At 35.8% G+C, this 12,561-nt stretch overlaps 1 protein-coding gene across 2 annotated transcripts in view; it reads left to right on the top strand.

Moving 5' to 3' along the window:
- Positions 1-10,662, top strand: part of LOC106668786 (alpha-tocopherol transfer protein-like) — a 38,078-nt gene extending 27,416 nt beyond the window's left edge. For both annotated transcript variants that reach the window (XM_014397880.2, XM_014397881.2), the window contains exons 2-7: positions 8,858-9,037; positions 9,109-9,203; positions 9,270-9,423; positions 9,733-10,037; positions 10,114-10,264; positions 10,330-10,662. In XM_014397880.2, coding sequence (XP_014253366.1) covers positions 8,858-9,037; positions 9,109-9,203; positions 9,270-9,423; positions 9,733-10,037; positions 10,114-10,264; positions 10,330-10,370 — 926 coding nt within the window. In that variant the 3' untranslated portion in view covers positions 10,371-10,662. The remainder of the gene's footprint in view (positions 1-8,857; positions 9,038-9,108; positions 9,204-9,269; positions 9,424-9,732; positions 10,038-10,113; positions 10,265-10,329) is intronic.
- Positions 10,663-12,561: the final 1,899 nt, after the last annotated feature.

The following is a 12,561-nucleotide window of genomic DNA, read 5'->3' as shown; positions in this document are numbered from 1 at the left end:
GATTTATAAAAAGTACTAGCTTGTTTCTTGTTAGTTTTTCTACTGTTGACAATTTACTAAAAGTATAATGTAATCATTTCCTACAACTTCATTATTAGAAACAAATATTTACTTAAGTTATTTTATAATTGAGTTGATCTTAAGTGGAGGTTCCTCTTTTCAGTAAGCATAAAATTTATTTTATAAAGAGTACTAGCATGATTCTTGTTAGATTTTCTACTGTTGACAATTGACTAAAAGTATAACTTAATCATCTACATTTTTTACATCTTCATTAATAGAAACAAATATTTACTTAAACTACTTTATAATTCAGTTGATCAAAAATGGAAGTAACTCTTATGAGGAAGCTTAAAATTTGTTTTTTGAAGAGTACTAGCATGTTTTATGTTAGTTTTTATTCTGTGGACTGGTTACTGTTGGCAATTGACTACAAGTATAACTTAATCATCTGCATTTTTTACATCTTCATTAATAGAAACAAACATTTACTTAAGTTACTTTATAATTCAGTTGATTATAAATGGAAGTAACTTTTATGAGGAAGCTTAAAATTTGTTTTTTGAAGAGTACTAGCATGTTTCTTGTTAGTTTTTCTTCTGTTGACAATTGACTAAAAGTATAATTTAATCATTTGCATTTTTTATGCATATAATTTTGTGCATTAATCTTCATTAATAGAAACAAATATTTACTTAAGTTACTTTATAATTCAGTTGATCATAAATGGAAGTAACTTGTATGAGTAAGCTTAAAATTTGTTTATTGAAGAGTACTAGCATGTTTCTTGTTAATTTTTCCTATGTTGAATAGTTACTGTTGACAATTGACTAAAAGTATAACTTAATCGTCTGCATTTTTAAAAATTTTATTAATAGAAACAAATATTTACTTAACTTACTTTATAATTCAGTTGATCTTAAACGGAAATAACTCTTATGAGTAAGGTTAAAATTTGTTTTTTGAAGAGTACTAGCACGTTTCTTGTCAGTTTTTCGCCTAATGCTAAAACGTGCACCTACAATTCTTTTATATTATTATTTTTAGACAATTTCTAAAATTTTAACAGTTAAACTTCCGAAAGTTGGTTCGTAAGAGGAACAGCTACAAATTGATTTAAAGTATAACTTGAATCGACTGTATTTTCAACACTGAGATGAAAACAAATACAAGTTACTTAAGTTAGTTAAGTTGGTAATAAAAGGTTTTTGGTCCTTTTTTGAGAAATTATGTGCATATCCTTCATATTGTAAAAAAGCGATTCATTCGCAAGTAGGTTCATTAGCTGAATGCTGCTGAAAATTGACAGAGAACACGAAAAGTCTGTATTTTAAACGAATTTAAAATAAGCCCAAAAAAAAGTTTAATTGTTGAGAAAAGGAACAGGAAAATTTAAACTTGAATGACAAGAATAAAAAATGCTTTTATAAAAGTACTAATTGAATTATCCTTCAATTATCTTTGTGCATTGTTTTTGAAGGTGAGAATTGCGAAACGAGGAACGTCTTATTGATAAGTCGTCCCTCGGTTGGTGATTCGATTGTACTTTATCCAAAGCAATTGTTTTCGGCCAACCCTGGAATTTATGTGAAGATTATTTTCGTGAAATATTCATAGTGCTTAGGTAAAATATGGTAATAATGCGTACTGGACGCTCCTTTTACACCGATATTAAAGAACGTTGTAGGAAATTGCGTAAAGGCGATATTAAACCGGGGAGAAAGTGCTCGCGTCATTGGATCCGACAATGGTGACTCAGCTTATGAGAAAACGTGAATACGCAAGGATTCACGTTTTAGATTTTGACATGGTATTTTGGTGTACATCACTGAATGGGACCTGTTGTCCAAGTAGACCACATATTTCATTTTCGGTTGTTCCATAATTTTCCATTTTCTTTGACAAAATATTTCTTAGGATTAACGAAGGACACGTTTAATTATAATTTTACGGTATTTGAAGAGTTTAATTTTGAGAAAACGTATTTGGTACAATTGCTGGGGAACGCCGTTAGTGATAGTTAAAGAAGTCCCTGGTATTAATTAAAAACATCGGGTTCCCAGACGAACAAGTCCACGGAGTTCGGTTTCCATAAAAAAAACATTATGTATTTTATGATCAAAGGTGGGCCTTATAGAAATTGATGTTAATTGATATTAATTGTTGAAGTAAGTTTTTCCACGCCATTCGATCTTCCATTAGATGTCGAGGCTAATATTCGGTTCCTGGTGACAAGGACGAGGGAATGACGCAGACACTTCCAAACAATTACGACAATTATTAACATAAGTGAGATTGTAATTGTCTTGAAACGAGGAGAAAATGAATCCAATTACTGACACAAAAAAATATATTCGGCCTTGCAGTGTTGATAACAACTAAATTTGATCAGATTAACGATGGCAAAGAACAATTACTAAAAATTCAAGACAAAAAAACGAACTTTATAAGGAAGTATAAAATAATATTAGATATAAATAATTACAAAAAATTACATTTATTATTCATTTAATCACATCGGCATGGAAAAGTAATTTTTGGCCAGAGTTTAATTACCCTGGTGCTTTATTTCAGGAAGATCTTTTTATCGTAAGATGTAGCATGTTTTTGCCCCCATCGGATTGCACAATTATTTAATAAACTTTCTTTTATTTGGTAAATATTTATATGAAAAAAGCAGACGTGATAAGGTCGTTGAGAAGACAAATGTAAGTAAATATTTATAAGGCCACAAAAGTACCTAAACCGTTTTGAGAATGCGAATCGCTTTGTTGGCCAAAAACCCATCAAATGTGCCAGCCATACAGATTGGCCTGTGTCAGCTCTCACCCAGGGAATTTCACTTTCATAATCGTTAGCAAAAATTAACTCAAATAAAATTTTTCTAATTGATACTGCAACTCATGTGAGGTCTTAACCTACAAAAAAAACTAGATTTGAGTAGAACCGGATTTTATTCAACCGAAGTACAAAACACGTACGACTCATGAAGATACTGAAAGTCATGCCACTGTATTAAGAAATATTACAAGGTCATATCGGGCCGAAGTGACTTGAGACTCCTTCTACGACGAATAAATGCATGATTTGTTTATTTTGTCATTATTGTTGTACTTATCAGGTTCGTGCACGTTTACTAGCACAACAATAACATATATTTTAAGATCGGTCAGTTTAATTATATCGAAATACACAAACCATGAAGAAATAAAACTTATAAGATTACAATTAATTAAGGTTTTTAGTTGAGATAAAAAAGTCAATGGCACGAGCGGGATTCGAACCCACGATCTTCGGCTAGATACGCCGCTGCTTTACCACTTGAGCTATCATGACCTCGATCCACTCGGACACTTTCTCTTCTCAACCGCACCTTTTGAATTTTCCCTCCTTTTTGCCATTTTTGAAATGTCGTGTAATCGGATTGGATTCTCGACGACAAATGAAATGGCCACGGAGAGCTTTAGTGAAGTGTACTTCATTTTCACTCGTTAAATTCGCTAATTTCGTGGTCCGCTACTTCTCCGCTTTTCAAAAATGGCAAAAAGGAGGGAAAATTCAAAAAGTGCGGTTGAGATGGGAAGTTGGTGTCCGAGTGGATCGAAGTTACGATAGCTCAAGTGTCGAGCAGCGGCGTATTTAGCCGAAGGTCGTGGGTTCGAATCCCACTCGTGACACTGACTTTTTTATCTCAACCAGTACCTTATATAAAGATTAATTAATTGAAAATATGAATTCGGTCAATCGGACCACGAACCCCAATGAATTTAATAAGTAAAATGAAGTATATCTTCACGAAAGCTCTCCGCGGCCATTTCATTTGTCGCCGAGAATCGAATCCTGATTACACGACATTTGAAAAATGGCAAAAAGGAGGGACAATTCGAAAGGTAGGTTCAAGTGGGAAGTTGATGTCCGAGTGGATCGAAGACACGATAACTCAAGTAATTGAGCAGCAAGGTCGTGGGTTCGAATTCCGCTCGAGACAGTAATTTTTTCATCTCAACCAATACTTTTTTTAACCTTTATTCAAATTACAAATAAATTTAAAGTTTATTCACACTACAGGTCAAGGGTTTAAGATGACCTTCTCCAACGAGAGGGGAAAAGGAAGTATTCCTTTTCCATCTAAGCATAAATAGATATCTGCAGCTTTTATTCTTACCAGCAGCTTACATGACTGAATTTAAAATATTTAAAAAATGTGAACATACAGTCTCAATTTTAAAACCTATGATTTCAAGTGGATCGAAGGAACTGACTAATTGGTCTAACCCCCTGATCGTTTTTTTAATACATCATTATAATTCAAGTCTAGGGATAGATATAGGGATAAAGAGTGATCAAAGGTCTTCTGCACCTCGATTCCAGTAGATCTATTATACTCCTCCATTTTTATAACTGACTGGCCAGCTTCAGGTTGTTAATCAACCTCCACAGCCTTGCCACCGGCTTTTTACTGTGGGATTTTGTTTTCGGTTTTTCCTCTTCTAGTTAAAAGAATCTACACCTACATAGACCCTTTCAAAAGCACGAAAGGTGTTCTGCGGTTTCCTCTTCTTCCTGACAGTGTCTGCACAATGTTTCTTCTGTCTGTACTCCTATCCGATACATATGACTTCTTAGGCGGCAGTGCCATGTCAGGGGTCTAACCAGAATTCTGGTTCTGTTGCGATTATCCTCCGATAAATCCTTTGTAAATCTTGCGGATGGCCATTCTAAAATCTCTTCGCGTGCCTCGTTCCTGGAGTAACATTCCACCTGGTCTTGGACTCATTAAGGATCCATTTTTGGATGTATCCTTTTTTGCGGCCTAAAGAATAGAGGATTCATATTGGTTTGTTATTTGGCAAACATGTCCACTTTCTTACCTCTATGCCAGGATAAGTCATTTGTGTCACTGACTTCTGTCTGTACTTTCATACAGTTCCATACTCTTTTTGCCTTCTCGCATGAGGCTGAGGGCTTGAGTGCTGTCTGATTGTCAGAGAAAATGTCCTTCTTCTTGGAATGTGTTTCTAGCCTATTTTTATTTCTCTAAAGATGCGTTCAATTGCTATGATTTCAGACTGGCAAACAGTAGCGTATATACAAAGTGTAAAGGCAGTCCGTTCCTCGGGTTCATCCCGAAGACTCTTGCTCCCGTGCCCCTATCCGTTTTGAACCCATCAATGTACAAGTAGGAATTGTCCTTCAAAGATATTCTTTCCTTTCTGGTATGATTTACTTGTACTTGTTGGTGAAGTTATATTTTGGAATAGTGGCATGGATCGGAATGCCTAATGGCATCTGCCAGTATTTCCTCCCTCGGTTTCCATTGTTCGTTGACATGTCCAATCCTTGCAGAAGGTTGACAATTTATAAGCTTGAGAACCGCGGCTCTAGACTTTTGTGTAATTACAAGTGAATTATATTAAGTTTACTCTTGTATCGCAGTTCACATATATTTTTCCACCTCGGTTTTAAACATTTATTGTCGTTCAGATCCCCTAGAAATATATATTGTTCTGACAAATTTCTTTCAAACCTATATTAAAAGAGATTTGTCATTTTAAAAACCTAGCCCGAAGATAATCTACTAAATTGAATCTTAATGGAGGGATATTCGAAATGACGGCCAGTTAGCTAATCTATCAATCGCTCAATCGCTCAACCTTAACTGTCTTATAAATAACTTTCTAATGCATAAACACTCCAAATTGATTATGCTGTCTATTTCAACCTTGATGTCTTTTGACCGAGAATGTGTCATCATAAAATGGCTGTTTGTTTCAATGCGATGAGTAATCGTTAACTCACAAAAACACGTTTAAACAATTGTAATAACTGATTTTAAGGAGTTTTCTTCCCTTATTTCTTTCGGACGCGAATCTTTATGACGTCAAAGATGAGCTTTGAAAAACATCCTTGGAAAAGAAGACTAGGAATGAAGACTTCGAACATCTTATTTCATTTTTTGTCAAACCGGTTCGTTCAGAAACATTTATTTGTACAACAGTTAAAACTTTCACAGTTTATCTGCTGGAAATTTTGAGGCCAGTCGAAACTTGAACACGTACGCTTTTTTTAAAGAAATTAGATTCATTAAAAAAATGTAATTTCAAGATGAGTAGTTGGAAAATGTTAAAATTCTTATTTATTTAGAAATCATGAGATGCGGTCTGGTGTGATGTAGGTTTCAGAAAAACATTTTCTTTATCGTGCCAACGTTTCGATCTTTATTGAGATCATCTTCAAAAATATATTTTGCATTGTATAAATTCACTTTACTTTTCCACATCCAAAATGTAATTGTTATATGTAAACAATGTTTGTAAATCCCAGGCCCTGAAGATGATCTCAATAAAGATCGAAACGTTGGCACGATAAAGAAAATGTTTTTCTGAAACCTACATCACACCAGACCGCATCTCACGATTTCTAAATAAATATCGATTAACGGTCACTAATCACCACACGTTAAAATTCTTAGTTTTTTTCAATTTTGACATTTACAGCATATGCCCAGGCCATATCATTAATGATCAAAAACCCAAGGCAGAAAATAAAATATAAATTTAGTATTATAGTAGTTGAAATCACGGACAAAACGGAGAATCTTTGAAACCGAACATTTCGCTTTTACTTGCGTTGAACATTATTCGTGGTGTACAAGAACAAACATGCCAGAAACTGATTGTGCTTAACGACAAAACATATCAAATATAATACAAATTCTAACCGCAAATCCGGCCGTGATTGATCTATGCCACGGACGCTTTTTATGCTGTTAACCCCTAGGAAGCGCAAGGACTTCGCCTTTCAAGTCTGCCGTGATGTTGAAACGACGGCCCTTTTTCCCGTTAGAGACGTTTCCGGTGGACCTGACACAATTTCTCCACTTGATTTAATCCTTCCTCCGCGAACATCCTGATTCATTAATATTATGTTGCAGACACTTCGCACACAGTTTTGTTAACTTGAAGAAGTTTTATTTGTAAAGTTTTGAATTTGTTTATCTGATTTTTTTTTAACTTTTATTATAGTATAACAGCTCGGTAAATTAAAAAATTAATTTAATAGATTTAAAAGCTTGTGGTCTTATACTATTTTCATTCTCATATAGTTCATAATTTTGATTTATTTATTTTCTGAAAGACTGGTAGACTGGTTGACAACTTCTATATTTCTAAATATAAAATATTCTGTCTATTCGGTTTTTTCTTACATAGATAATTGTGTTGCATTTAGGTATATATTATCTCCAATCCGCACACGCGTCTACAGAGTTGAGCCTATCAATTCTCAAAGTCCACAGGCATTCCAGCTTTTGTAATTGACAATAAATTATCGACTGACCTCCAGAATCACCCACCTCTTGTGTTGGCAGTACGGGGCACCTAGGTCTTATCCGTCCAGCCATCGAGTTGGGTCTCCGGTCAGCAGGTCAATTGAGCACCCAACACAGGCAATTCTTAGATCCAAAACCATTTAAACTCTAACTCAATTTTAAATACATTATTTCCTATTTACATACCATTCACTCAATTAGGGTGGTAGAGTACTCGATATACCTCCATCACCCTTTACATCTACTACACAACTGACTTCATTGAGGGTCGTTAGGCTACACACTTTCCGCCATCTCTTACACTACACATTCACGCCAATAAATACATTCACTCTCAGCACACGCTTGGTACACAAAACTATCAGTACAATCTAGTTTCCTCCAAAACTGAGAGCAGGGAATCTGATATTCTCTGTCATGCTTAAGACGATTTTCATATCGGGTGTCATCCTACACGCTATCTATACAGAGCCAAGTAGTTGTACCTTCCAATTAGGTCTTTCTCTACATCCGGACACATATGAGGGCTTTGGCGCAAAAGAAAGTTCTCGTGGCCTATCCTTAATCGGGTGATAGATCCTCCGAGGGCCACTTATCGGCAGTGCTCTTGATACGTGAGAATTTTTCCGCCGACCCGGCCTACCGACGCTTTTTCTTTTAATCGTGTTTTATTGCATTTCATCCGGGGGCAGGATCAAGGTGGTTAAGTCCGGAGGTTGGGACGTCCCGACCCTAGCCGCCTCGTCCGTCTTTGGTTACCCTCCAATTAAAAGCATAGATTCACTAATTTCGTGGTCTGCTTGTCCAATTAAATCATTACAATTAATTAAGGTTTTTAGTTGAGATGAAAAAAAGTTAATGGCACGAGCGGGATTCGAACCCACGATCTTCGGCTAGATACGCCGCTGCTCTACCACTTGAGCTATCGTGACCTCGATCCACTCGGACATGAACTTCCAGGAAGTTAACTTTTTTGTCATCTCAACTAAAAACCTTAATTAATTGTAATAAAAGCATAGAGTTGATGAAGAAAACAATTCAAAAGCCTAAATTTCTAATTCCAAGGCCTAACCTTTCTCAAATGCTTCGTTTTAAATGGATGGAAAATCAAGTGGGATTTTGACCCATTTCCGATTTCCTTGAAATCGGCCTCGGTGTGGCCTCCCATTTTATATTAGTGTTAATATTTTGTGATTTTCATTTATTTAAAGAATCTAATTGAAGCATTTCTCTGTGATTAATAAATTAACAATTTTTGAGTTTCTTAAAATCAATGGGCTGTGTTTATGTAATGGAATAATGATACGATTTTTTCCTTTTTCCTTTCTACTGCCTTAACTTCCTATTATTACTATAAGTTGAAGTTTGTATAAAGGGTTGTAAATGTCACCCCGATTATAGTGGCATAATTACCGAAATTTCGGCAATAAAACAATTTGCTTCTATTAAAGCATCAGCATTTTCAAATGATCTAAACCTCTTACTTTTTTTGTGCTTTTTATTACATAAATATTGTTAATGTTTTAGCATCAAAAATGATGCTGTGTGGCGTGGAAGACTTCCCCACTGTGCAGATTGGAGGCTTTCTCCTCAGGCTAGAAACAGATGAACCGAGGCCAGAAGTGATGGAAATTGCTCGAAAAGAGCTGAGGGAAACGCCAGAGTTGCGGGAAAGCTCCATTAAAGAGCTCAGCGCCTTGCTCAAGGGTAAGCATTTATACTTTCTTTATCCTTCAAGGTATTAAGCATGTTTTATTTTATTTATTTATGTTTTACAGAGGAAGAAACTCTTTACTCGCCATACGACCATGAAGCGTTCCTTATTAGATTCTTGCGGCCAACAAAGTTTTACCCAAAAAGTGCTTTCGAGCTAGTGAGTACTGAGTGATCTATACCTCAGATGTGTGATTTTAATGTGTTAACAAAAACATCATTTCAGGCGAAAAGATATTTTGAATTCAAGAATAAACATAAGAACATTTATGACGGTTTAGTACCATCCAAAGAACCCAATGTGTTCAGCCATGAAGTCATCAATGTTTTACCTAAGCGAGATCAGTTTGGAAGGCGAATTCTTGTACTTTCTCTTGGAAGTAAGTTTTTAGTTATTCACGTTGTGCTCTGTGATGTTCATTTTAGCACCATTCATCAATTTAGCCATCCATTTGGATAAAAAAGTTAATAATAGTGTTTTCTTCTGAGAAAAAAATTATCTTTTCTTCATCGTTTTTTAAATGAAACTCTAACCTTCATAAGTGTAGGAATGTGCAATTTTTTTTCAAGTTGTTCAACTTGAAGGGTAAAATGAATAAATCAAGTTACACAGCCAATGTTGTAACTGATATTTTAAATATTAGGTATTTAGTTTGCACCCCTTCTTTACAAACTTCTTTCGCTTACAGAGAAATGGAAGCACAACAAAGTCTGTCTTGATGAAGTGTACAAAGGCGCTGTTCTGTTTATGGAAGCTGCTGTCTATGAACCAGAAACCCAGATCTGTGGTGCTGTTGTCATCTTCGACATGGCTGGACTTTCCCTTCAGCAGACTATGCAGTTCACTCCTCCTTTTGCGAAAAGGATCGTCGACTGGCTACAGGACTGCATACCGATTCGAGTCAAGGGAATTCACATCATCAATCAGCCCTACATTTTCAACATGGTATTTGCCCTTTTCAAACCCTTCCTTAGAGAAAAGCTCAAGAGCAGGGTGAGTCGCAGTACAGTACTGTTTATTACTATTAATTGTTTAACAAACTTATTATAATTAATATTTTCTCTTCAAGATCTATTTCCACGGTACGGATAGAAAATCATTCCACAAGCATGTTGACCCCAGCTGTCTCCCTGAAGAGTACGGTGGCACTCTCGATATTCCCACAGTCCCACCGAGCGAATGGTACAACCTGATGACAAAACTGGAACAGGAATATGAAAGTAAGAATGTTCATTTGATACCCTTTACCTCTATAAACTTTTTATTAATTGATTTTTTATTGCAGAACTCAATTCTTATGGTTACAAGAAGCAGATAAAAGAGTGAGCAATTGCGCCTCGATGGAAATGATGGTTGTGCCAAGTATTTCCAGTGTCAAAAAGTGTTCCAACAAGCATCATTCCAGTATATTCAACTTCTTCCAACATCACACCTTAAATTCTATTGTATTGTCTAGTTAGTACTTAACTGAAATTGTAAGGTTAGGCAATTAGCAGTTAGTCCTATAACAATTAATATTTGCTCAAGTTAAACTTCCAATTTGTGATAGTGTAAATAAAATCTATATATACATTTTTTAAACGAAGAAAGAATAGAATGTTTTATAAAAAAAAAATAATATAATATTTATATTTGTTTTTATGGGGAGGGGGGTCATGGAATAAATCAAAAAATAAATATGGTTAATTTCAAATATTTTTGCTGTATGAAAAATGGATTAGTGCCTTATATATATATTTATAAATATAGATATGTACATATTATATCGTTGTTGCAAATGTTAAATATTGATTAAATTTATATTCTTGATTCAGTGTTTTTTTATTGTTTTGCACCATTTGCTTTTCCTGCCTATAAGGTATGCGGTAATAAAATAATCCAATTATTATTATTGATTTCTTCATGTGAATTAGGTTAATTAATAACCTGAGTAAATGCAATATACTGTAGAAAAAGTAAAGTCATCTGCTGGAGTTTGTTGTAGCCTCAAACATGGGGGGGGGGTGATCCTCTATCAATCATTCAATCATTCCAAATATAAGAAGCCGGAACACAAGTCAGCCCATACGACAAAATCTGATTTAAATGCCAAAAAGAAGAGGGCAAAATTGGAAGACAGCACACCTCAAAAACAGGAGCCAAAAAAGTCAAGGACCAGGAAGGAAATATCCTACAAGAAGGCTTTGACGCAAGTAAAACAGCTGTGGTAGAACAAGGCTGCACAGAAAGGGTCGACATCCAAATCGAAAGCCATTATGCTGGTCTAAGAAAAGTATTAGTTAAAGGACTAATTGTAACTCAAATTCAACAAATGCACTCATGGGTGGTGGACACCTGGTCATAACCTGTGTGATTCAGATCAGTGCCAACTGATAAGGGAGGCCATCCCCACACTAAGGCCAGATACAGACCTCCAGACTCTGGCAGGGGACAAGATACTCGGACCAGTTTGCTGCACCAGATCAAAAAACAGGATACTGGAAGCGAATAGGAAGCTAGGTTGAAATCCTTTAACCAAAGGTTAAACACCCACCTATGATTGTCTGAGGAGAGGCTCAACAGGAGAAGGGTACAGGTAGAGGACTTTCTCCATGGAAGGTAGATATGCAATCTCCATATTGGAATGGGAAGCATTCACTTTAGAGGAAAAGGGTGAGGAAGAGGACTCAGCAAAGGGGACTGAGAATTACATGAGGTCGCTCAAAAGGATACAAGATGAAGCAAATATAATGAATGGAGGAATATATCCCAAGTAGGGATACATCACACTTCGACTCAATGAAGGAAGGACGGGAAGTTTTAAGGGTCTTTCAGGTCAACTTCCAGCATGCAAAGGCTGCATCTGTCACACTATGAAGTTGGTTTAACAGGGAGGGTCTGGATGTCGCCCTGGTCCAAGAACCTTGGGTACACAACAGGACTGAAAGAGGAATTAAACCCCAACAATGTTCCCCCTGCTTGTATAGTATTTAATAAAAGAAAGCTGCACACTAATGCCAGAATTCTATGGTGAACTATGACAGAGAAAGAAAATGGTTAATCTGCTTGGCCTACTTCCCAAGAGAGGAACCATGTAACCCAAGCTGCTGGATGACATAGTGAGGTACTCATGTAGATAAAACATGAAGTAATCATAGGATGTGACGCAAATGCTCACCATAGTAGATGAAGAAGTTCAAACATCAACAACTGAGGTGAATCCTTATCAGACTACTCAGGGGACGAATTAAATATGGCTAATATAGGCACAGAACCACCTTTATCACCTGATGTAGCAAGAAGTCTTAGATCTGACCTTTATTTCCCAAGGGGCTGAAAGTAACATTTTAAACAGAATGTATCCAGGGAACCATCAAGCTCTGATCATAGGCATATCAGGTGTGATTTCGACACTCCCCCTCATGGAAAAAACGTATATATCAAGTAAATCATTTATAGTTTAGTTATGTAATACATATATGTACAAGTGTGGATTTGAATCTAATAAATCCAAAACCATACATTACTTTATGGTGAA

Source organism: Cimex lectularius, unplaced genomic scaffold (genome assembly GCF_000648675.2).
Source record: "Cimex lectularius strain Harlan isolate CLEC.00 unplaced genomic scaffold, Clec_2.1 scaffold25, whole genome shotgun sequence".
Classification (NCBI taxonomy): Eukaryota; Metazoa; Arthropoda; class Insecta; order Hemiptera; family Cimicidae; genus Cimex; species Cimex lectularius.
Note: the sequence above shows the minus strand (reverse complement) of the source record. Positions and strands in the feature narration are given on the sequence as shown.